Source organism: Petromyzon marinus, chromosome 5 (assembly GCF_048934315.1).
Source record: "Petromyzon marinus isolate PM22_M1 ecotype Great Lakes invasive population chromosome 5, UKy_Petmar_22M1.pri1.0, whole genome shotgun sequence".
NCBI lineage: Eukaryota > Metazoa > Chordata > Hyperoartia > Petromyzontiformes > Petromyzontidae > Petromyzon > Petromyzon marinus.
This window is the reverse complement of record NC_133671.1, coordinates 1,840,628-1,866,874: the sequence shown is the minus strand read 5'-3', so window position 1 is coordinate 1,866,874 and position 26,247 is coordinate 1,840,628. Positions and strand designations below refer to the sequence as shown.

Here is a 26,247-nt window from a genome sequence, read left to right as displayed (position 1 = left end):
ATTCAGATTACATTGTGATGTAGTGTTCTTTAAACATTTTATTTTCTAAAATTTGTTTTATTATAATTTCGTTATTCAATTATTGAGTGATGTGTTACATGTAAATTAAACGTAATTTTACTGGATGTTTTTAATTGCTTGCAGTTTTTCTAGACATCCCCATCACCATTTAGGTTCTGCAATTGTTTTGGTTGCACTTGGTATATATTCATGCCTCTGACAGAAACACATTTTACAGGTGTGTCAAAATTTTCACTTTATTGAGAAAGTCACAACGTATGAAAAAAAAAAACATCTCATTTATACATTCATTCCAGTTTTAATATTGGTTAATGATTTCACATTGTTAAATGTTTCCCAGAACGTTGGTTATATTGTATTTTTGTCCTCAAGATTTATTAATGATGAAGATGTTTGAACACCATTGTCAATGCAGTGTATAGATAATCCAAATAAATAAATCCTGCCAGCTAAGGTTAAAAGTTTTGGGATCAATAATTACTGTTGGTGAAAGTTAACCGTTGTGGTTTAAAATTAAAATTTTTATAAGGTGTTACTGGTCAGAAGTCTGGGTGATTGTTACGTGCTGAAAATTAAAGGATAGTTTTAAATTAAATGTAACTGTAAATATCATAAATGATATGCAGATAGCAAGCAACATAACATTATTTCCAGTGACAACTCTCCTATAGTATCTATTACATTTGTATATATTCAGTGAATATCGTGCTTAAGGTAAAAATAATTATACAGTGAAGAAAATGAAAGATTCCATTCTATGCATTAAAACAATAGAAACCATTTACATATTTAGTTACAGTCATGCAATGCCAGGGGTTATCGCAAGGGCACATGTGCAGTGTTAATGCAGCAATCATAATTCAACCTCTGACAGATGTGGTTAATCAAATATAAAGCAGATAGAAATAAACACATTAATTTGTGTTTGGTATGCAATTACAATTATGTATGATTTTAGGGGCCATAGAACAGAGCGTAGACATTGTCTTAGTAATCTATACCAATCCTTCACGAATGCCGGTGGAATTTTAGATGATTGGGTAGATACCGATCGAGGCGATTCCACACTGGTTATCCTTGTTTCTAATCATGTAGATGTAGCCTTTCTCTCCCCAGTCTTCCCCCCAGCTGTTAAAAGAAAAAGACATGCACACATGTGCATGCAGATGTTAAACAATACACCAACCCACATGGTCACACACAACAATTGCCATTCGCCACGAAGTGGTAGTGATATTACTACAGCGCTTGTGCCATGCCAGGTGTATTTTGCCGCCATGTGAAGTGTCGAAGGCCCACTGGCAGGACGACACGGAACAGACCCAGATGCCATGGGTTGACTGAGATGACTGGCAGATGCACAAAATGTGCTCCCTACTGTGCCAACTTTTAGCATTTTAGCCACACGTTGCTTTGTTTATTGTCGTGAGCGTCACTCATCTGCCCTCGCTAGTTTCTGGAGGGCGACTGCCTCCAACTCCCCACTGGCGTCCTTCACGAACCTCCAGTGGCCAACCTTGAAACTGTTGGTACTAGTCATTGGCAAGTCCAATGAGCTCCACATCCTTCTATACGACATAAGTCCATCTCTTCTCTAGCCCATGCAGCGCACCTTTAGTTCCATATATCCAGCCAAACAGAATCTACTTGGACATGTGGTGGCTTGACACGCAGGCTACATGACTCAGCCAACGCAGCCTCGCTTGCCAGAGGAAGTCATTGATGGCACTGTATCCAGATCTTTCAAGGATCTGTGAGCTCACAAAATCCAGTCTGGATAAACCTCGGATGGATCGTAGACATACTAGCCTAAATCTTTTAAACTGGTGCAGATATTCCTGGAGAGGGCGTCACATTCCGCAAGCATAGGGAAGAAAGTGCATAACTAGGGACAAGAAGACCCAGAGCTTCATATTGAGTGATAGAGCAGGTAGCTTCCACACAGCATTATGCGGCTGATGAAAAGATATCCCTTCCCTCGAACGTCCCCTCCCCTCGTGCTCTCCCCTTTTATCCTTCTCGTGCCCCCTTTCTTCAATCTACCCTCACTGTTATTCCCCCAGCCAATCCCTGTCCTTCTCCTCTAACGGTTCCCAACCATCGCCTCTGGGTCCCACTCTGTTTCCCGCCTTTTCCCGTTAAAACATTTTCCTCTAATCACTTCAAAACCCTGCCTCCCGACCAATCACTGTGGAGGGCTCTTTCCACCAATAGGAGACCTTGGCCTACTTTTGAATCAACATTTGTCTGCACATTGTCTTGGAGTGCTTGTTAATTTCGGTCATTACAAACACATTGGGATGTGGTCCCTGTTTTGACAAAGGAAAAATTGAATAGATTGTAATTGGAGGTTGTATTTTACACTTGTGGTGTTCCTGAAACAAAAACAAAACTTAGCAAAAAGTTGACATGAACAGTTGAACGATAAATGCCCCATTCGATAGAAACATACATGCAAATGTTTATGGGACCTCCTTTGCCAGTACCAACATATGAGAATAGATTTTTCCCCTTTTTAACATTATTTCATGATAATGTTAAAATATAGGGTTTTCCCCTTTTATCTGGCAACAAAAAAACACCTTTTACAAGGAATCATGTCTGCATTAACAAGAAATACTTGTGGTCAGAAAGCAAACAAAAACACTCTGATATATCTGGTCTAACACCGTTTGAGACGAGGCTCAAAAGAAAGCTGCCTCTGGTGTGCACCAATCAGTTTCAAAGACAATACATCATATTATCAGATGTTTTTGTTTGCATTCTGACCACAAGTATTGTGGTTAATGCAGACATGATTCCTTGTAAAAGGTGTTTTTTTTGTTGCCAGATAAAAGGGGAAAACCCTATATTTTAACATTATCATGAAATAATGTTAAAATATAACTTCCATGGGACGATAACTTTTACAACCTGTTCTTGACGATCCAGAAGTCATTGCCACTCAGGGAGCCGTATCCAACCACCAACATGGCGTGGTTTGGGCTCTTGTCGCAGGATGGTTCGTTAAATAGCCCTGCACAGGACAGATTCAGTGGTGGCATATTGGTGCAAAAATATCATAAACATGTGAAAAGCGGCGAATGGGTCTGTAATTGTTCAATTCAATTTTATCACCCTTGTGAATACACGAATGACTGAAGTGTAATTCAATCACTGAAATAATCAATTTCCTGTAAACATTTCGTAAAGAGGTCTGCTAATTTTGTTCCCAAAAATCGTCCCGCTTCTCTGAAAGTGTCCAGAGTTTTGCTTTAAATCACAAGTGTTTAGTCTCATTAAAACAACTGTTAGGATTGGCCCTGTATATTTCGCTATTGTTCAAAATAACATCTAAAATTAACATGGCAGGGTCAGGCACGAAAATGTTTGGAGGCGCTTCGGAAAATTATAGTAATCACAGTGCGTGCCGATTGCCTCACAGTAGATGTTAAAGCTCACGTGACGTAATTCGCAAGAGTAGTCCATTGTGTGCAGCAGGATCATGGTCCAAATTTGAAAATTACATGGCAATTACTTATTTGTGATTACACATAGGCAGATGGCCCTCTACTGTAAAAATACTGTACTGTCTGTGAAACATGGTGCCTTCCTTCATGAAAGCCTTCTATCAGAATGGTGCAAATAACCAAATTTACTAATCTATTGTAATTAGCATTACAATGATTGCAAACCTGATTTGTAGTGCTTAAATGTGTCCAGGTCAGCATTCATTGCGATTGCAATTGGTCCCACAGATGCCACGGCTTGGCGCAAGACCTCTTCGTTACTGGACGGCTCCACAAATTGGTAGCTACTGCACTTGGTGGCCACATTCGCAGGCTTGAATCGACACTTCCCATCCTGGAGGAGAATAAAGAGTGGTTTCTTGTTATAGCAGTCCATCTGTGGATTTTCCTAACCATTCATATTCAAAATGTCCACTCTTCAAATGTTTCACATCTCAGCTTAAGGCGTAATTAATCAAAACCTAATTAATTTATCCTCGTGAGGATATATAGCAGACTATGTTTCTGGTGTAGTTGTGACACCAGTTTTTAAACGAAAAAAATTAATTGACACGTAGGTTTTCGCAGGAAATATACATCTCTCTGATCGCCGATGTCATCTCATCGCATGACATCAAGTTCCATCAAAATAGTGATGATACAAAATTGTACACTGCAGTGAAGTCAAAGTTAGATACGGAGAGCTTCAGGAATCTCGAAGATGGCACGCAAGTGGTGCACGTGTGGTTTTCACGAAACAAGATGTCGCTTAATCTAGGAAAATCGGAGGTTCTGCTGGTTGGCACTTGCGCTTAGGTGAAAAATTTATGGGAGGATCAGGTGTGGTGGTCGCAGACTCCAGGACACAGTTTTCTATTCATCCAAAGAGCCTCGGTGCCATGCTCAACCAGAATATGTTGTATGATCACCACGTGTAAAATATCGTCAGGTCCTGCAATTTTCATATCAGGGCTCTACAACACATTCGACCACTATTTAGTCGTGACATAGCCAACACGGTGCCGTGTCGCGTAGTATCAATAAGGCTCGATTATTGCAACTCGCTACTCTACAGACGGGACGTAACATTACTAAGCTGCAGTAAGTACAACATTCTTCGGCACGTGTTGTGATGGGTACTGCGAAACCATTCAACAAAGATTGTCACTGCATCGCACGTTTTCAGATGCGTTTCTGGGGCTGTCTGGAATGCTCTTCCTGACGATATTAGGAAGCCACTGGAGTTATGCACTTTAAAATCCAGATTGAAAACTCATTTCTTTAGAACTGCTTTGTGTGTTTAGATTGTTGTCCTCCCCTGCACCTCCAATTAGCGCAGTTTGCTCTGTGCGGCACGAAAGAAGTTCTACATAATATTACGATTCAATACTAAATATTTGGTAATAACAGGTGCTTTATTTGACTAAGATCCTCCACCACCCAACATCCACATTAATGCAATTGTCACGAATAAGCATTCAACGCACCAATTGTGATTGTTTCAGCTCACCGGTAACTTCCCTGGATTGTTACTCTGCCTTCCTCGATCTTGTCCTGATAATGATCGATGCAGTTTCACACAAAGAATCATATCTAATTACTAAATTCAGCTGTGAGAGTTGTTCTTCAACGTGACGTGCAGCTTACACATAGGAACATCATTCCCTACAGCATAACATCTGGTAGGACTCTCCCGAAAAAAATCAGTGAGGCTTTCCTGGGTAAAATAGCAAATATCAAAAAATGTAAACACCCAGAGTTGACTGGTGGACTGACAAGTAAAGCTTACCGCGTGCTCATATGGATACGACAACTCTGAGTCAATGCCGTTATTGTCAATTATGTACTGGAGGGCACGTTCTGATCGTCCACCATTGCAACCGTTGTTGTAGTAGCTCTTGGTGCAGTCCACCAGTTGTTGCTCGCTTAACGATGTGAGATTCCCCGTTGCGGCAAAGTGTTGTCCTTCCAGAGAGCCTGTCTGCAGAGGTCCAAGGGTGGAAGAGGTGAGGAGAGTGACGCACAAAGACACGCACATTATAGGTTCCCAATTGTGCATTACAGAGCTCAAGATTTAGGTGGAATGAAACATTCCACAATCGATTAATCACAGGTGCACAATATGAGGTAAATACGCCTCATTCGCATTGGTGTCCCTCGTTGTAAGTGCGAGGGAAGAAGCTGCAAGATAAGTGTTGTGACCTGCAGTGTGGTGGTTGAAAACAGTGTGAATAAGGTGAAACAGGAGGAATAAATGAGTGAAGTTGGCTAGAACAGTAGTAACCATGGCATAGTATCGATAAGACTCGATTATTGCAACTCACTACTCTATGGGATGTCTGGCAAAAACATTACCAAGCTGCACCGTGTACAAAATTCTCTGGCACGTGTCTTGACGGGTACTGCAAGACCCGACCATGTCCGCCGAGTGCTTGCCGAGCAGCACTGGCTTCTGGTTTTCCAAACAAATACATTATGAGGTCGCGCTCATTACTCACAAAGTGCTTGCCACAGATGAACCACAATAACTTGCTAACCTCATCAAGGTACGTAAACCGTCGTACGAACTCGGGTTATCCAAGATAAATGCATGGTAGTAGCGATAAAAGAGTGATTAGGATACGACCGACCCACTGATGAGCAAGTGACTGGAGGGATTCAGTGAGTGCTGGGTCATCAATTAACAGTTGAACTGTTAGAGGAGAGAATCGTATATGAAACGTACCGCACTAAAGGCCCAACTGGAGCCACAAAGCCCTTGTTCTTTAACGGGCGTCACGTAGCCCTTGAGTCTCCAGTCCACCTGCTCGGGGAGATTGTCCATGCTCCGGAGTGGGAATGGGGCCCCTCTCCTGCGTGTCCCATTTCTCAGATTCCAGAAACGGCCCACAACTTTCTCATGGTATTCATGCAGTTCCTGTACAAAAGACACCAATATAAATAAATACATTGCAAGTAAGTTTTATAAGTCAACAGTCAAAGTGATTTCCTGTTCAAAGTCCTGAGCCAGTGGTGGAAATTACACATTCCCATGGCAGGGGCAAATCTAGCCATATAACAGCCACTGGTGGCTTTCCCACAAGTCGGTAATAATTTTTCCAACCCTAAAGAGGCAATTGGCCGATTCAACCCCAAACCAGGATTTGAATTCGCAACTTTGCGATGGCAACAACTTTGCCTGCTCGATCACTGAGCCCCGTGGCCAGAGGAGCGATAGCAAATGAAAGGTAACTAAATATGGTAACGCTCTGCACTAATTAAGTGTAGGATATTCAGCATTCGTTTGTCAACACCAGGGAAATGTAAGACAATATCTTTGAGCATATAAATTGTTCAATTTACATAAATACAATTGAGGTGCATTTGTGTACTTATGTTGTGTGTCACATGTTCTCCAATGGCTTTCCCTTTGGTTTGTTCTACATTTGACATTTAAATACATATAAATTTAACTCATCAGTCCTGTCAGAGAATGTGTAGCCTTCCAAATCAAGTGAACGTCAGCCAACTATGTCCGCTTCATGGCAATGTTAATGGATGAGGATTATACTGTACAGTCGTGATTATAAAATTATTTAAAATTGTCAATATGTTTATTTCATTATGAGTAATATATTAAGGGAGGTAAACATGCTTGGTGTTAAACACTCGTAAATCTAATTTAACCTGAGTGATTACATTATATGGTATTTTATTATTTTAATACCAGACAATTCAAAAACCGGAAAGACTCTCCCCACATTTTTCGATTTAAAGCTTTCGTGACTGCAATGATTCATCTTCTTTGGTTCTTTCGGTAAAGTCACGTAGAATGAGAATAAAATAATAAATTGGTAAAATAAAATAACACAATAATATTCTCACGACGTTTCGGCCACAACACAAGCGGCCTTCATCAGGTGAAGGGGGCGAGACTGTCTGGTAGGACAGCGCTGGAGTGAGAGAGCCACGTTCAGATCACGGCTTTTAAGCTGTGTGAGAGGAACAAAGAGCCTTGACGAAGGAATTAGCATAAAATTTAGCATTGAAATGGCTGAATGATTAGCTTGTGACTGGTCACAGAAATAGCTATGTTAAAAGTTAAAGCATACACATCCGCAGAGGCACCCATTGTTAAAAGGAATTAGCATAGAATTTAGCATTGAAATAGCTAAGTTAAGGCATACACATCCGCAGAGGCACCCCTTGACAATGGGATTAGCATAGAATTTAGCATTGAAATGGCTGAGTGATTCGCTTGTAACTGCTACAGAAATAGTTACGTTGAAGTCAGAGCATACACATTCACCGAGGCACTTAGTACAAATCAAACAGGAGAATTCAGCATTGAAATAACTAGGTGAATTTAGCATTGAAATAACTGGGTGATTTGCTAGTGACTGGTCACAGAAATGACTACACATCTGAGCTATTCACAGTACTATATAGTGAACCAATAAAAATTAAAATATAAATTACCTTCATGTTATCAATAAACTCTATATTCTCCAATCAGCTAAGCTACCAAGCATAAGTCGTTATATATCACAATGCTATATGGCGAAAAAATGGGTGGATTCTTACCCTCAAATTTCCGTACCACGGATAGCTACGGGCCCCGTTCAGACGGACGAGTTCGTCCATGGTCGGAACAGAGGAGGGGGAGAGAGACAGCTGCGAAGCCCTAGTATACTCCATGTTGTAAACCATACCATTAACCGTGGTGTGAGAGGTATTAAGAGGCAATGCTGGCGAAAGAGCTGCGGTCTGAAGGTCATCGTAAAATTACAATTAATTAAGAACAGAAATGATTTAACACATCTTTCCAGTGGTTACTAAGCCTGAATCCATCTTCTCGGTTGAAATTGTCTCTGTGCTTGTATATGTGGATGTCTTAATTAAAAGGAGACATGATGGTTCAATGAGCCACTCTGTCTACAGGAAAGCTACCCATACAGATGCTTACTTGAAACCGGATTCCCACCACCATCCATCCCAGAAGAACTGCCTCATCAAGACTCTATACCATAGAGCCCAATGCATTTCCGACCAGGAACACATTACCAGTGAACTCAAGCACGTACACCAGGCTCTCAGGGCTAATGGCTACTCCGACTACACAATCCGCAAAGCCATCACTCCAGTCATGAAGAAGGATCCTCTTGTGGAGCCACTCAAAACCATCACCTTACCCTACATTGCAGGGGTCACTAAAAAGATCTCCAAAATCCTGAATAAACACAAGATCCAGGTCCGATTCAACACAGTACACAAAATCCGTGATTTAGTTCCATCTGTAAAAGATGCTCTTCCAGACATACAGTACCCGGGCGTTTACAAACTAAAGTGCCTCTGTGGTAGTAGCTACATTGGAGAAACCAAAAGACATATCTCGGACCGCATCCGCGAACATAAAGCAGACTTGAAACACGGTAAGACGAACTCCTCTGCCGTGGCAGATCACTGTTACAATTCAGTGGGCTCACATGACATTGACTTCTCCAAGACGGAGGTTCTTTGCAAACCAACTGGCTACCATGAGAGATTCGTTCATGAGGCCATTCACATATACAAGCACAGAGACAATTTCAACCGAGAAGATGGATTCAGGCTTAGTAACCACTGGAAAGATGTGTTAAATCATTTCTGTTCTTAATTAATTGTAATTTTACGATGACCTTCAGACCGCAGCTCTTTCGCCAGCATTGCCTCTTAATACCTCTCACACCACGGTTAATGGTATGGTTTACAACATGGAGTATACTAGGGCTTCGCAGCTGTCTCTCTCCCCCTCCTCTGTTCCGACCATGGACGAACTCGTCCGTCTGAACGGGGCCCGTAGCTATCCGTGGTACGGAAATTTGAGGGTAAGAATCCACCCATTTTTTCGCCATATAGCATTGTGATATATAACGACTTATGGTTGGTAGCTTAGCTGATTGGAGAATATAGAGTTTATTGATAACATGAAGGTAATTTATATTTTAGTTTTTATTGGTTCACTATATAGTACTGTGAATAGCTCAGATGTGTAGTCATTTCTGTGACCAGTCACTAGCAAATCACCCAGTTATTTCAATGCTAAATTCGCCTAGTTATTTCAATGCTAAATTCTCCTGTTTGATTTGTACTAAGTGCCTCGGTGAATGTGTATGCTCTGACTTCAACGTAACTATTTCTGTAGCAGTTACAAGCGAATCACTCAGCCATTTCAATGCTAAATTCTATGCTAATCCCATTGTCAAGGGGTGCCTCTGCGGATGTGTATGCCTTAACTTAGCTATTTCAATGCTAAATTCTATGCTAATTCCTTTTAACAATGGGTGCCTCTGCGGATGTGTATGCTTTAACTTTTAACATAGCTATTTCTGTGACCAGTCACAAGCTAATCATTCAGCCATTTCAATGCTAAATTTTATGCTAATTCCTTCGTCAAGGCTCTTTGTTCCTCTCACACAGCTTAAAAGCCGTGATCTGAACGTGGCTCTCTCACTCCAGCGCTGTCCTACCAGACAGTCTCGCCCCCTTCACCTGATGAAGGCCGCTTGTGTTGTGGCCGAAACGTCGTGAGAATATTATTGTGTTATTTTATTTTACCAATTTATTATTTTATTCTCATTCTACGTGACTTTACCGAAAGAACCAAAGAAGACTCTCCCCACATTTATTCGGTCTCCATGAAGTATTACTGTAGCTGGGGAACTCATTAATCTCTATCTGTTGATGTATGGGCCACACAAACCTGCGGCTCTGCCCCACCAGAACAGCTAGTCTCCCCTAGTTACAGATATTTATGTATACTGCCTGCCACGACTATTTCAAGCCCCAGACAGAACAAGGAGATGCCTCACGGTCAGCTCCCTCCACGCCTCCCATCCTCACATCCCTTAAACTCCACCTACTTGCCCAATCAGAAAACACCTAGTTTGATTTGCTTTGTTCTCCACTGCTTTACTGGTTAAGTAACATTCACTCTAAGGACGTCATAACCATCTACTGGGCCGTGTGGCCAGATTCTGCATGCTTAATGCAAAGGTACAATGTCAGTAACACACGTGCCAAAAAGAGGACATCAACATTTCCTCATATGAAGGGAAATAAGACTTCCTGCACATGGTTTCCAATTGACTGAAAATAGATTGAACATATGAGACTCCAGATGGCCAATCTGTATGTCATCATTTCACTCGTCTAATTTTTGCATATATATTCTAATATTGCTGGGAATAGACTTGGTAAGGGTCTGAAGATATTGATGCACAATGATTATCATACTGAAATGTACACCCTCAATTATTATTCCACATTAAATTAAACAAAAAGTTTACGGGCCACATACAAATCTTGCGAACTTATTATGACCTTCCAAAATATATACATCAGATTCAAAGGTAGTACATATTGTAAAAAAAAATTTGTCAATGACACTTTCTTACTTTTTTATTGAAAATAAAAGTTCTAATAAGGTGACAGGGCGGTGGCGCAGTGGTAACAGTGTGCGCCTCGCATCAACGACTCTTACTTGGCTCGGGTGCCTTTATGTCAACAGTTTCTATGCTCTCCCCGTAGTTTGCACGGATTGCCTTCACATTCTCTGGTTTCCACACATAGCCAAAACCCACATAATGTAAATGGTGTTGGCAAAAATCACAACGCTGAAAAATTACCTGCAAATTACTCGATGTGGGATTACACACAGCAGCAACATCGCCCACTGCTGCGAAAAAACTGGGCAGGACCCTCCTGAAAAAAGTCTCGAAATTCACCGAGGCTTTTTTGCGGTAAGCAAACGTAAAATAAATAAAAGAGTGAAAGTGTTGGTCTCGGTTAAGTCAGCATGGGAATCATCCCAGTGAACCACCGATACATCCCACGCATGCCTGCAATTCACATGAGTAATGTCACCGAGGCTATGTATGTACCAGGTCGGAATACTTGTTGATGCCAAGATGGAATGAGACGTTGCCCTCGTCGGCCAGTAGGTTGTGTTGCAGTACGCGCTTCAGGTTCTGCTCAAACACGTCGCGGCGGTGGGCATCCTCCTGTTCACTCCCGTAGTGCTTGCCTAGCAACATAACAATCAGAATAATAGCGATATGTTATTGAAACTATGCCCTCTTATACACAGTGGCAGCTGGTGCTTGTTGTGGCACAAGGTAACTTGGTACCTGGCCGGCAAGCGGGTATTAGTCCGCTGGCAGTAGGGGGCAATGACTGCTGCTGCTGCGTGTGTAATATAAATGAAGTAATTTGAAAAAATAAAGTTTCGTGACTGTAACATCCGGAGTTGCTGAATGCTGAAAAGAGGGATATTGGAGAAGGCCAAGATTACTAGCCTCACAGATATGGGCCAAAACTTAAGACCTATTTGTGTTCACATGCAAATTGCTATGAGTGTTTCCTGTGAAGCATTTGGTGTTGCTTACAGACGTTGCTATATAAATATAAATTGTATTCAGTATGACTGCCCCCCAATTTAACTGAATCCCAACCCTAAATCATAACCCTTCAAGCGATAACCCCTCACCAAAAATCCCAACATAAAAACCCGAACCAAAATCTCTCTACCCTAAACCTAACCCCTTCAACAAACCATAAATAATACTTTCATTTTATAAAGCATCGTTAATGTAAATAGCATCCCACAACGCTGTACATGAGGACCAAATCCCACACACAGCCACTACCAGGTAAATGAAAACCCCACGACCAACCAAAATCCAAAATTAATGAATACATAAATGTCACCAAAACAAAAGGCACAAACAACAAAAGAGTTATCACAAGTGAGAAATAAACCCTAACTTATAAAACTCCCATGATTGACAAGGGGTGAGACCTACATCCAGCAGCAGATTGACAAAGGGCTGTACATTATTCTGAATGAATTTACATGCAAAGCACCACAATAGTAAGAGCGTCAATTTATTTAGACATGTGCCGTGGTGACGTGTTATGAACGTTCGTACCGTACGTGCTCTTCCAGGTGTCCCACTGGAGCTGCTGCACGCTCAGGGCCTGCGTCAGGGTGAGCAGCGTGGCGAACAGCAGCAGTTGCATCGTGGCAGGCATCCCCTTGACAACTTCCAGAATTCAAGATAAACTCGTCACACTGAAATCACAAGCAACACACAGTACCTCGCATTGAACGTTTGCCCCAATGCAATTTTCCAAGTTATGCTGGCGAGGCCCAGGAACGCTCTATCCTTTCTAGGTTTGAAGCTTTCGTGACTGCAATGATTTATACTCTTTGGTTTTATTCGGTAAAGTCACGTAGATAAAATAAAACAAAATAAAAGAAAACAATTAAATCACGACGTTTCGGAGGCAACACAATCTTCCGTCTTCACCGAATAAAACCAAAGGGTACGCTCTATCCTGTTTCCTCAGAACTGGTATTGACCGATTGTATCCCATGCAGTCGTACTGGAATTGTAGCTGTTGTGGATTTACTCTCCAACACACTGCTGTGCTGAACTAGTAACTAATTGTCATGTTTTGTTTACGTGCTAAACCTTATTAATCGGCTGTGTCGGGTGGTGGCGGGTTGAACAACACATTTATATTTACGAGATCTAATCCAAAAACCTCGACTATGGATGATTGTTGCCGACAGGCGGACACGAGAAAATCAACCCAGTGACAACAATTGGCAGCGTGGGGAGGCATGGTGGTAACACTCACTGTGCCTTACAGCAAGGGAGTCCTGGGTTTGATTCCTGATTCGGGTGCCTTTCAGAGTATGTTCTCTCTTTGTTTTGTATGGGTTTCCTCTGGGATCTCTGGTTTGCTCAAATATTTAAAAAAACATAATTCAATGTAATTTCCATTGGCCAAAACTTCCCAATACTTACAAATTATCTGAAAATCACTCAATTTGGGATTACACACAGAAACATCACCTTATGCTGTGTTAAATAATAGTTTTACTGGAAAGAACCAAACGTGGGTTTGGAGGCACATGCCTGTAATCCAGGACTGGTGGACGTAAGGGTTTGTGGATGTCAGTTTTGTTGCTAAACTCCCTTTCCAAGGGCATCGAGGTGCCATACCCTCTGGCTTAGGGCGCCATGGTGGCGAGATGTTAACTACCTCACATGGTATACAGGAGGTCATGGGTTCGATCCCGACCCTGACGCTTGTATATTTGGAGTTTGCGTGTTCTCCCTATGGTTACATGGATTTTTTTTCTGGTTCTTACGGCTTTTCCGTCCACATTTAGAAACACGCGTTTAGAGTATTTGGCTCTAATAAATTTGCACCCACTTTGTTGAGCTATTATTTGTGGCCAAGTCGCTTCTGAAAAAGAGCTACATAGCTCAGTGGGCCTTACCTGGTGAAATAAAAAAAATATTACATGTTACCGTGCCACATTTCATAATACTGACCGTATGGCCATTTAAATACAGTACATTGTTGCGTTTTGAATTATGAACCGTTCGACTTACGAATGCTGTTCGTAAGTCGAGGACTGTTCCATCGGAAGGAAGAGCGTTCCAGATAGCTTGCATAAGCGCACCTGAAAGCGCGCGTTGCAGTGGCCGCCTTTATTTGATGGTTAGCCAAATGCCGCTGCGAGGACGACCAGAGATTGCGTGATCATTTATGCTCCTTGATGAGATCATCAAGATAGTGCGGCTCATTTGTAGCAAGCACTTCGTGTGCAATGAGTGCGACATTATAATATATTCGTTCGGCAATCGGAAGCCGTGACAACTCAGCGAGCACTGGGTGAACACGGTGGGATCTTGCAGGAACGAGGGTGGACGGATGGGGTTGAGGCGACGCACATCAGGTGGCGGTAATTCATCAGGTGACGACGCATTTTCGAAACGACGTAAAAGGGGGAGACGTAAACCCGGATATGACCGCACAACTGTGTGGGAAAGTCAACCGTGGTTGTGCGTTCGACTTAAAACTTCCGTGACTGGAGGAATTCATATTCTTTGGTTCTTTCGGTAAAGTCACGTAGATAGAAAATAAAAGTAATAAATAAATATTTATATAATTTTGAAAATAGCGTATTTTTTATTTTAATTTGATTATTTTCCATCTTACGCGACTTTACCGAAAGCACCAAAGAATACGTGGTTGTCCTACGTAGACGACTGTCCCCTGCCAGCGTGCAACTTCCACCGCTGGCTCGGAGCTCTAGACACTCGGTGAGCAAACAAACGCCGCTCATGGGAGCAGAAAGTGACCGCCACTCGTGCGACTCTTGGCAACTTGGTTTGCGAAGTGAACCTGCACTTAAGACATGTTGTTTTGTGTGCGAGGCTGGGATTCCCCCGTCTCGCGTGAACACGGAATCATCATCAATCAGCGTACGGGTAAATCGACTACATGACGCACACGACTCGCCTCCTTCCCATATCTGTCTCTCCACTTGAAAAAAAAACGATGTTTTTACGCATTCCGTCAGACTTCTCGGAGAGTGAATACATTCAACAGCATTTGTCTAACACAGGGGTCGGCAACCCTTAAGGACTGCTTAGCGACGTTAATAATTAATGGACGTCTCGTATTCACCACGGTGCATCGCCGCTCTTGTGAAACGTTTTTTTTTACACCAAATTAAAACAATGCCTCATTGTTCATTGTTATTCTGATAGCCGACCCCCCCTGGGCCCTAACACAAGCCCCCACACTCTGCACCGCTTTCGACCTTCAGTCAGCCTCGCCATGAAACCATCGCTGGCCAAAGTGCCAGACGGTACGAGATCGGCGTCTTCCAAGTTGCACACAAAACGACACTTTATATATTTAAAAAAAATGACCGCTTTAGTGCCCCAGCAAAAACTCTGAACGTTTGACTTTTAAACAGAACTCGGCAGAACTCACCGGGGAAGGTGGTGGTGGTGGGCGTGGAGGGAGCAGGAGATGTCTCAGAAGATGCTCGCTCGTGCTGCGAATGGAGACCGAATTACCGGGCGCACGAGGAATCTTGGAAATCCCCGCGCGGGCGACGTGGGGCGGGCCACGCGGCGGTGACAGCCCACGTGGGGTGGGCCACGCGGCGGTGACAGCCCACGTGGGACGGGCCACGCGGCGGTCACAGCCCACGTGGGGCGGGCCACGCGGCGGTGACAGCCCACGTGGGACGGGCCACGCGGTGGTGACAGCCCACGTGGGGCGGGCCCAGCGGTGGTGACAGCCCACGTGGGGCGGGCCACGCGGTGGTGACAGCCCACGTGGGACGGGCCACGCGGTGGTGACAGCCCACGTGGGGCGGGCCACGCAGCGGTGACAGCCCACGTGGGGCGGGCCACCCGGCGGTGACAACCCACGTGGGACGGGCCACGCGGCGGTGACAGCCCGCGGCGCGAAGTGCGGCACCAATCTCCACTCGCACCGACAACTCCACGAGTGGCAGCCGTTCAATTCAAATGGCAGAAACAACAAATCCTCCCCCACCCCCTCCCCCCCACAGTGTTGCTGAGCACAGGCCTAAAACGTGAAGCGGCCAGCAACAGACAGCACTGCAATTGTTGTCAGTCACAGTCGAGAGTGTAACGCGGCTGTTTGATTAAGAAAGGTTTTTGTTGTTGCTAGAAGGTCGTTGGTAAAAGAGACGATGGTGGGAGGGAAAAAGCAGGAAGAGAGGTGAGTGAGGGGGCGAGTGTAGCCACCTGCAGTGTGGTGAGTGAGGGGGTGAGTGTACCACCTGCAGTGTGGTGAGTGAGGGGGTGAGTGTACCACCTGCAGTGTGGTGAGGGGGTGAGTGTACCACCTGCAGTGTGGTGAGTGAGGGGGTGAGTGTTGTGACCTGCAGTGTGGTGAGTGAGGGGGTGAGTGTACCACCTGCAGTGTGGTGAGTGAGGGGGTGAGTGTACCACCTGCAGTGTGGTGAGTGAGGGGGTGAGTGTACCACCTGCAGTGTGGTGAGTGAGGGGGTGAGTGTTGTGACCTGCAGTGTGATGAGTGAGGGGGTGAGTGTACCACCTGCAGTGTGGTGAGTGAGGGGGTGAGTGTTATGACCTGCAGTGTGGTGAGTGAGGGGGTGAGTGTACCACCTGCAGTGTGGTGAGTGAGGGGTGAGTGTACCACCTGCAGTGTGGTGAGTGAGGGGGTGAGTGTTGTGACCTGCAGTGTGGTGAGTGAGGGGGTGAGTCTACCACCTGCAGTGTGGTGAGTGAGGGGGTGAGTGTACCACCTGCAGTGTGGTGAGTGAGGGGGTGAGTGTACCACCTGCAGTGTGGTGAGTGAGGGGGTGAGTGTACCACCTGCAGTGTGGTGAGTGAGGGGGTGAGTGTACCACCTGCAGTGTGGTGAGTGAGGGGGTGAGTGTAGCCACCTGCAGTGTGGTGAGTGAGGGGGTGAGTGTACCTCCTGCAGTGTGGTGAGTGAGGGGTGAGTGTACCACATGCAGTGTGGTGAGTGAGGGGGTGAGTGTTGTGACCTGCAGTGTGGTGAGGGGGTGAGTGTACCACCTGCAGTGTGGTGAGTGAGGGGTGAGTGTACCACCTGCAGTGTGGTGAGTGAGGGGGTGAGTGTTGTGACCTGCAGTGTGGTGAGTGAGGGGGTGAGTCTACCACCTGCAGTGTGGTGAGTGAGGGGGTGAGTGTACCACCTGCAGTGTGGTGAGGGGGTGAGTGTACCACCTGCAGTGTGGTGAGTGAGGGGGTGAGTGTTGTGACCTGCAGTGTGGTGAGTGAGGGGGTGAGTCTACCACCTGCAGTGTGGTGAGTGAGGGGGTGAGTCTACCACCTGCAGTGTGGTGAGTGAGGGGTGAGTGTACCACCTGCAGTGTGGTGAGTGAGGGGGTGAGTGTAGCCACCTGCAGTGTGGTGAGTGAGGGGGTGAGTGTTGTGACCTGCAGTGTGGTGAGTGAGGGGGTGAGTGTACCACCTGCAGTGTGGTGAGTGAGGGGGTGAGTGTAGCCACCTGCAGTGTGGTGAGTGAGGGGGTGAGTGTACCACCTGCAGTGTGGTGAGTGAGGGGTGAGTGTACCACCTGCAGTGTGGTGAGTGAGGGGTGAGTGTACCACCTGCAGTGTGGTGAGTGAGGGGGTGAGTGTTGTGACCTGCAGTGTGGTGAGTGAGGGGGTGAGTGTTGTGACCTGCAGTGTGGTGAGTGAGGGGATGAGTGTTGTGACCTACCGTATATTGTGAGTGGGTGGGATAGAGCAGTGTGGATGAGATTAAAATTTGCTAGGCAGGTGGACCGAGCCTCAACATGCGTGGAGTGAGTACCATGGGAACTCTCCCACGGCAGTAGCGACAGCAGAGTGACGGGATTTACTGCCACATTCCGCCAACAGTTAATATATATTCTTAGCCACGTGATCCTCATGGCCGTACCCCGGGGTACCAAATAATATAAGATGGTCGAGGCACTTAAATATTTTATTTCAGGGACACTATTTTTTTTACTCCCAGGGGTGTACTTCACTCTGCGACTGGGGTTACCAATCAATCCGAAATCAGCGCCACACTCTGCGATGTCGAAACGCAGCGAGGACGCTTGCGCCGAAACCCTGAACGCTCGCGGTACGCACCGTAGTGGTGCATCGTGTGCAGCTCGTCGAGACGAGTCGATTGCCGCATCGCCGATCATCAACAGAGACTAAAAATGACTGCATCACGGACATTATGCGAGAGCCCGGGGGACTAAGGTTCACATCAAGGTGTGGTCAGCACAGTGAGGGCACCGCTCCTCGTCCCACGCTCTCTGCTCCCCGTCGGATCCCACAGCAGCTGCCTCACAAGCAGACACGCAGCCACCTCTGACATCTGCCCTCACAGAAACCACCAACTGACCTTAGGTGGTTACCAGGGTTTACAACAATAATGTGTGTTCTGCATCACCGGTGACCGCATGGAAGATCCGGTGAAACCGGTTATGGGTTTTCACACTCAACGTTTTCAAAATTCTTCTTCGCTTGAGAGACGAATTGCCGCGGCGTTCGTGGTGAGTCCACCGACCTTGCGACGCAGAGATCGAAAGTTCGATTCGATCTCTGGGCGCGACAGCTCAATCGATGGGCAAGTCTTGCATCCGCCCCCACCTCTGCCCACCCGGTATCGTGTAAAACGACTATGCCACTGTCGATCGGGCAGGTGGGATAAATAGTGGGTGCCTCCACCTCCATTCCAACACATCTCGGCAGCATTGAAGAGGAGACCGGATGCCCTCTCGAGCTGGGCTGAACAAGAGGCACCGGCGACGAGCAATCGCAGAGCTGCACCGTCACATTGGGCTGTCTTATAGTAATAATAGGGTTTTCCCATTTTTTTCTGGCAACAAAACTGAAACCTTTTTTTACAAGGATTCATGTCTGCATTCACCACAATATCTGCAGTCAAAATGCAAACGAAAAAACATACTTTGATTATATATGCATTGTCCTTGAAATTGATTGTTCCACACCGTCACATTGGGCTGTCTCATCTTCTTTGGTTCTTTCGGTAAAGTCACGTAGAATGAGAATAAAGTAATACAATAAAACAATGAAATTCTCACGACGTTTCGGCCACAACACAAGTGGCCTTCTTCAGGTGAAAGGAACAAACCTGTCGGGACGACAGAGCTACAAAATTGTAGCTCTGTCTACAAAATTGTAGCTCTGTCTGTGTTGTGGCCGAAACGTCGTGAGAATTTCATTGTTTTATTATTTTATTCTCATTCTACGTGACTTTACCGAAAGGACCAAAGAAGATGAATCCTTGCAGTCACGAAAGCTTTAAATCGAAATTGGGCTGTCTGTCAAGGTCGCCCGGAGGGGGTGCTTCAGTGGAATAAACGACGCCGCCGCCTGTCGTGTCAATGGCCAAAGGGCAGAGCTCGGAAACCTGCGGCTCTTGAAGGACTGCTTCGTGACGTTATGCATTGAGGATCACGCCGTCTCGTATTCACCGCTTGCATTGCAGCTCTTGAAATATTTGAGGTTTTTTTTTACCGAATTCGAAAAAAAAACATTGCGATTTTTGTTGCCGACCCCTGGCCAAGGGGTTCAAAGTGGTAGAGCATTGAATGAAGTTAAGTGTAGGACGGTTAGGGGCGGATAAGGTAGAAGGGACGGGATTGTGAGGATAACCTTCAAGGAGGTGAAGGAACACGGGGAGTGAAGATGAAATGTGGAGCGTGGCGTGAGCAGGGTTCTTTTTGAAAAAAAAAACGGCTTCTGAGTGCGCGTGCGAACGGGAGGAAAGTTAACAAATTCCCATAATCAAGGGTCGCCTCGTGTGGATTCCCTTTCAAATGTAACATGCGGTGACTTAGGCCGTTTACACAGTGTACGAGGTCCTCATTTTAGGCTGAGTTGACCGAGGAGAGGGCCAGTATCGGTTCAGATACTCATGTCACGTGGTGTGTACTGCAGTGTGCTCACCATTGTACATTAGCTCTCCACCACACTACACAGTATTGTAGGATCCTCCTAAAAAGTATTGATCTTTTGGATAAACAAATCGGTTTTTTGTGTAAGCGTTATCAATATCGCCATGGTAAAGCTCATCATTGGCAATATGAGCATGTTTTTTTTAATAATTTTAACTTGTAACCAACAATTTTGATTTAAAGCTTTCGTGACTGCAGGGATTCATATTCTTGGTTCTTTCGGTAAAGTCACGTAGAAGGGAAACAATAAAATAATATTTGTAACCAACATTTGAGGCCATTTTATGAATCCAATATTCAGCCCTGTGCCAGTGGTGGAAATTCTTCACTCTTATGTCGGGGACGAGTGTTTCCACAAGTATACTTTATTTCTCCACAACTCGGTATTCATTTGTGTATGCATGTTGAACTTATTTCGCTAATCGGAGGGATTATGGGCTGGGTCAACCCCCAAAAAGGTTTCATCTCATAACCTTCAGATTGCAAGACGCTTGCTCTCCTCGGTGAGCCACAATTTTAAATCCACATATTCCAACATTTTTTGTAGATATAAATGTATCATTTAAATAAAAAAAATAACCAGAAAAACTTTATTTTCCAATAAACATTTTCAAAACATTAACATAAAAACAAACATACATTAGTACAGCCAATGGTTAAATTCAACACTTTGTAATTTCATTGTATAAACAACAATAATAATAGATTCACTTTCTCCCACGCCGTGAAACGTGTACCGTTTTTGCATATTTTCTCAACGGCAGGAAGTCTGCCTTTTCATTTTTTTTTTAAGAGCAGTGTATACTTTTATAGCACCTACACTTCATTCTGTCCCCCTGAACACGGTCGGCTGAGGAGCAATTATTACTTCTTCCAGATCCTTGGCACCCAAGTTCCTCGTGCATGAGCGTAAATTGTGAAATACGCTGAGAACAAGTGCAGATCAGATTAAGATGTAATAAAAAAAACCTTGCCTTGCATTATGACAATTTGTTCTTATGTAATGTGTCACGCCAGCCAACCTTAAAACTTATTTTCATTTCAGTTAATTTGAGGTAAACATAAAAATGTACGACTATAGATGTATACATAATTTCAAATATGTATATTCAAGTTTTGTGTGCTAGAGTGTGTTTTAAAAACATTTATTCTTTCGTGAACCATGATCTTCAATTCAAAGCAGAGCACCAATATCAAACATGCATTAGCACATTGCATATCCATTAATATATCAATACTAGTTGTTGAATGGGTGTTTCTACATTTACCTGTTTATAAGCATAATGCAACATATTGACTCCTGCCTCCCCATCAACCGGGGCTTTTGTAAAGTGTTGTTCACAGCCAATCGCCACACTGAAACGAGCACCAACTCGACTACGTGGCCGGAACGGTGCCGAGCCGAGCAGCCCGCTCAAGCTGGCAGTTCACCGCGCCACTTTGGCGGGATGGGCAGAAACACACTTCGGGCGTTCAGTTTGAAGTGACAAAACATGGGACATTTCATCTCCTGGGTAAAATGGGAAATAGAATCATCGATTCATGGAGGAAACAATGGGACTTATTCTACGTTCTACAAATCCAGTAATGATCTGTAATAATAGCGATGCATTGTCAGACATTACAAAGCGCCAAAGTAAAAATATACAAAGTATACACAGCTCTTTTAAAAAGAATTTAAATTGCAAAAACATGCCTGTAACATACTAGTGATGCGTGCTCGGACATGTCACGGAGCTGCACATAGCATTGCCATGTTAGAGCCGTCACTAATGTCCTTGTAGCCATTATCTCCGCCACGCCATCAAGTAAATATCTCTTGACAAAGGGCCAATGTCTCTTAGAGCTTGTGCATAATTTTCTTTTCAATTTGTTTTCACTTAAGACAAAAGTAGTGTCATAGCCGATTGACATGCTAATGATCTATCGCTCATAATTCACTCGCCCTTGAATATTACACTTAAATATATATAACGAGAGTGTGTGCAGTGCGTGTGTGTATGTGTGTGTGCATGAAACTTTGAACGTTAAAAAAACACTTTTTTAAAAATCCAAGAGTCTTGCAATCCACCACAGTTGTCACGGGATTTCTGTTCAGGCCTGTAGTTTTTCATTGTCATGTGTGGAGAGATGTCGCACTTAATAACCGTGAAGAATGATAACATGATATCCACAGTAGTCAGAGGGGTCTTGGACCTTTTCTGGAGGAAAGAATATATTTGTTAAATTGTATTGCCTTGGCAACCACGCATATCACATTTCAAAAGATATAACTTTATGTTGATGATAACACAACTTAATTACTTCCCTGTGCTGGCCCCGCATGGAGAAAAAAGTTACTTTTTCACAGAAAATCCATCCCATCACGATGTAGCCATTTCGTTTCCACAGCGAGTGAAGAAATTAATATGTTTAATCATACGACACACGTGTGCATGTACAATCTCACAGTGAGCGTATGTACAGGCGAGTAACAGTATCACCATCACAGCATTGCCTCGTGAAAAGGTGTTAAGAGTCACACTCGGTTGGGTGAGCGTTCATTGTTCCCAATATTAAGACTGCGATTTTAAATCTCCGCCGGGGTGCTAAATCACATCCCCCGCGCGTTGATTAAACGAGCACCACCAGGTCGGCACCACCGCTTAGTAAGCCCACGCTGATTTTCCGATACAGAGACAGCTCCTCGCCAGAGAACTATAGAATTCCCATCGTTTTGGCTCAGAATCGCCAAAGGAAATGAGCACTGCTCAATGCGTAGTTGAGCACGGGGAGACGGCGGCGTTTGACGTTGCCCCTTATAAACAAACAATGCACATTCCGTATTTCAGTTTATAACTTGCTGTGAACAAGGATGCAATAAAAACTGCCATGATGTGAATGGAGCTGCAACACAAATGCCCTTCCAATTATAAAGCAAAAACAGTAGCCAACGTTTAAATGCCGGGAGACAAACGGAACTGAAAGTTAACAGAATAATCCGACTGAAATTATATATAACATACGCTCGATAAATGATACTGCGATGAGTTATAGTGAATGCCAGCGAGTCTCATTAAGTGTGCAGGCAAGTCATGGATGCATTCCACTGTGGGTGCACTTTAGTCCGAGTGGCTGCCTAATGAGCGACTTAATTGGATCGATGGAGACACTGTACAGGTAATAGGAGGTAAACTATTTAACCATTTCAATCGTCGGTTGTTTTTGCTCCGATTTTTACATGTAGTTGTTTTTTTCTTTCTTCTAATTTTATGCAATTATTTTTGCTCTGACTTTACAGTATTGGCTTAACTGATGTACTTTGCTTGAATGGTATTGCTCTTGTCACTGGTGACTCAGGTCACTCTTGAAAATAAGGCTCTTCTATCCTGGACTCTTGGCTTCTGACCTGGTTAAACAAAAACAAACTTGAACATGAACTTGAATTGTCTTTTCTTGCTCGGAATGTGGAGTCATTGCCCAAAGTGTATATATGTCTCGGTTCATAAGACAGTGTAAATGGAGGTGATCATTATTTGTTTGCCTGTCCACTTGGAGTATACCAGTTAACATATCAACTCATGCCTGCTTAGAAGGATCACTGACAGGCCTTAAAGTTACATTGGGATCACTCGCAATTCAATTAATTTGTTGCTCAGTTTCAGTGACCATAACTTTGTGTTAAGATTGACCCTGTAGGTGAATGATATTAGTTCGTGAAATTTTGTTTCCAAAAGCAACGGGGCTAAAGATCGGATTCTAGCAACATTGGAGTGATGTATTCCAGTCAAGTGTTATCCCGTCATGCACTCATAATGAGAGTCTTGAGTGATGTGCAATGCTGGCACAAAAATGGCCGTACAAGAATCGAAAACGTTTTTTTTTGGTTTAGACATGTTTGTTTTGTTGTAGTATGTAGTTAGACTGATGGCCTTAATCTAAGTTTTCTTGTGGTTGTTGTTGTTGTTTGACTTGCATCCCACTGGGATTTTTTGCACACAGCATTGGTGTACGGTGTTTTTTTCAGGAATATTTTGCTGTTTTTTTTAATGGATTTTCTGTTTGCACAGTCACATAGTCACTTTAAGATGTTTTCTTGTTCGTGTTTTTGTTTGTTTGTTTGTTGTAGTTGCACCCGATTCAAGAGCCGAATGGCTCACAGGGCTATACCAAAATAAAAAAACTGAGTGAATAGCCATCACGAGCCCTTTACTCCAAAAGACAGTCTCTTAGTTAATAAGGCTTTTGTAAAAGTGATTCAGCAGTTAAAGATTAATTGGTTACCAATGCATTACACGTAGAGCCATGTCACATTTTAACGAACGAGTCGAGTTGTAAAATAACTTCATAAAATGTAGCGAAAGAGATTAAGAGACTGTAAGAGCTGTGCTTAAACACCATTCAATTGTCGTGCTATGCGTGCCAAACCATAACATTTAACGGACACTTCAGATGTGACCACCAGCTAAACGAATTTTGAACTTGTTACTTATAAGGTTCACTTATTGGTGAGGCGTTTCCTTTCTTAATCAAAACAGCCACTCCATAACAAATGTTGGGGCATAAACATTGAAAACATTCATTTTAACCCAGGCTCAACACAAAATATTGACGGGAACTCGCATGTTTCTGTCCCTTTGTTAACACTGTGCGTGGCACCAACATATTTATGAATCAAGGTGCTGTTTCAAAGCTAGTGCTATGTTTTACAAAGTTTTAATTAATATTTGCTATGATTGTAGGATAAAAAACTTGATTCAGCGCAAGCTAGAGTGCATCAATATTAACCTTGCGCAATATGCAGTGGGAGAGCTAATGTTTAATTGTGGAGATGGATGGAAGCCTTTAACTCATTATAGGATCTGAATGCTATTGCAAATCAAATGCGGTTCGGAAAACAATGTCAAGAAGTTAAGGGTAGTGTGGCATGCATCCCGAGCGTGGCAGTGTTCCAAGGCAGCATCTTTCTTGCCATCTACCACAATTGCAAGTCACGTGCAGCAAGTGAAAATAAATAATCTCAGAGGAGGCTCTCAATGTGTCGCGATTGCCTACTGCGTGGGTGTTGTGGATTATGAACGTTCACTGTGTCGTAGGAGACTGCAGCGTTGGTGCCGTGACATATCCGACACTGCTCCGCATGGCCACTACGTGCACAATGCGCCAATCGGGGAAGTTGCTGAAGCAACGGTGTACGATTGAGATGACGGGCTGTTCGTAGCTTATACCCTCTGGGATTCACTGGGTCGTGTATGCAAGCACATGTCTGTTTTGAGTGTCCATCTATATTGTCTGATAAACCACACATACGTTTATATACATTTGTGCACATTTAAACTAAACATATTCATCGGTACGGGTTATAAATGTAAGATTGCATGTATGCACCTGGGTGGGGAGGTGAATGTACATACATATATGATCCGTGTGGTTTAGTTGCTAGAACGTCGGTGTGCGGCACAGACATGGGCATGTTTACCGTGCCCAGGTGTTTTCTCGAATGCGAGTGTCAATGTTCATGCGTTCTTGCGTATATGCATGCCCGTGTGGTGCGTGGGTACTTTAAAACACACGCTTCTCGTTCCAAATCATGGCTCATTGGAATAAGTCTTGATCTGATTGGGTTGAGGTGGGTTGCCGCAAGGTACCTTCCAGTTATGTACACACGTGATGCAAAACCAATGTTACGTGCAGCGTGTTCGTGCACGTCGTGCGTAAATGACGACCGTGGAGATATCGTTGCTTAGCGTGTGCGCGTGACGTGACAGAAAATGTTTAATGTGTGTAGTGTCAGTATTGTCACCTTTTTTTTTTAGTTAGCCCTTAAAGCAAACCGGGCCAAGTTCAAATCCAAATCGCTGATCACTTTTCCCAAAATCTGTCACGGAGACATCCATCACTGGGAGCTGGTTCACTCTGGGGGTCGTGATGAGAAGCTCTGCACGACCGGCACCCCTTCCCTGCACACGCACACCACACATTGATCACCACGACGCAATCGCATGCCGAGTCTCAAATACTCGAAGACTCAAATGAGTCTCAAAGACTCAAATGAGTCTCAAAGACTCAAATGAGTCTCAAAGACTCAAATGAGTCTCAAAGACTCAAATGAGTCTCAAAGACTCAAATGAGTCTCAAAGACTCAAATGAGTCTCAAAGACTCAAATGGGTCTCAAAGACTCAAATGGGTCTCAAAGACTCAAATGGGTCTCAAAGACTCAAATGGGTCTCAAAGACTCAAATGGGTCTCAAAGACTCAAATGGGTCTCAAAGACTCAAATGGGTCTCAAAGACTCAAATGAGTCTCAAAGACTCAAATGAGTCTCAAAGACTCAAATGAGTCTCAAAGACTCAAATGAGTCTCAAAGACTCAAATGAGTCTCAAAGACTCAAATGAGTCTCAAAGACTCAAATGGGTCTCAAAGACTCAAATGGGTCTCAA

The 26,247-nt window shown here is 44.0% G+C and overlaps 2 protein-coding genes across 10 annotated transcripts in view; both read right to left on the bottom strand.

Annotated features, from left to right (window-relative positions):
- Positions 1–241: 241 nt before the first annotated feature.
- On the bottom strand, positions 242–15,467 carry LOC116938938 (digestive cysteine proteinase 2). Of its 2 annotated transcripts, XM_076060905.1 has the most exons (9): positions 15,330–15,434; positions 13,173–13,270; positions 12,458–12,600; positions 11,411–11,553; positions 6,235–6,426; positions 5,299–5,490; positions 3,696–3,864; positions 2,935–3,037; positions 541–1,149 (listed from the first exon to the last, which is right to left on the bottom strand). In XM_076060905.1, exons 3-9 carry the CDS (start codon positions 12,558–12,560, stop codon positions 1,050–1,052), a joined length of 1,002 nt encoding a protein of 333 aa, XP_075917020.1. In that variant the 5' UTR covers positions 12,561–12,600; positions 13,173–13,270; positions 15,330–15,434; the 3' UTR covers positions 541–1,049. The 2 variants fall into 2 exon arrangements, with proteins under 2 accessions (XP_075917012.1, XP_075917020.1); XM_076060897.1 differs by lacking the exon at positions 13,173–13,270 and having other exon boundaries at positions 242–1,149; positions 15,330–15,467.
- Positions 15,468–20,401: 4,934 nt separating this feature from the next.
- The window catches only part of LOC116938937 (uncharacterized), a 166,960-nt gene continuing 161,114 nt past the window's right edge, over positions 20,402–26,247 (bottom strand). For all 8 annotated transcript variants that reach the window (XM_032946684.2, XM_032946686.2, XM_032946683.2 and 5 more), the window contains one exon: positions 20,402–25,765. In XM_032946684.2, coding sequence (XP_032802575.2) covers positions 25,622–25,765 — 144 coding nt within the window. In that variant the 3' untranslated portion in view covers positions 20,402–25,621. The remainder of the gene's footprint in view (positions 25,766–26,247) is intronic.

Bases quoted from the DNA above. Each gene is read 5' to 3' on its own strand.
- LOC116938938 (XM_076060897.1), bottom strand. From the start codon at position 12,560: ATGCCTGCCACGATGCAACTGCTGCTGTTCGCCACGCTGCTCACCCTG. The intron at 11,554-12,457 runs GTACGAACGTTC...TTATGTTGCTAG, and splicing joins CACCTGGAAGAGCACGTACG to GCAAGCACTACGGGAGTGAA. The intron at 3,865-5,298 runs GTAAGCTTTACT...ATTCTCCTCCAG, and splicing joins CGTATCCATATGAGCACGCG to GATGGGAAGTGTCGATTCAA.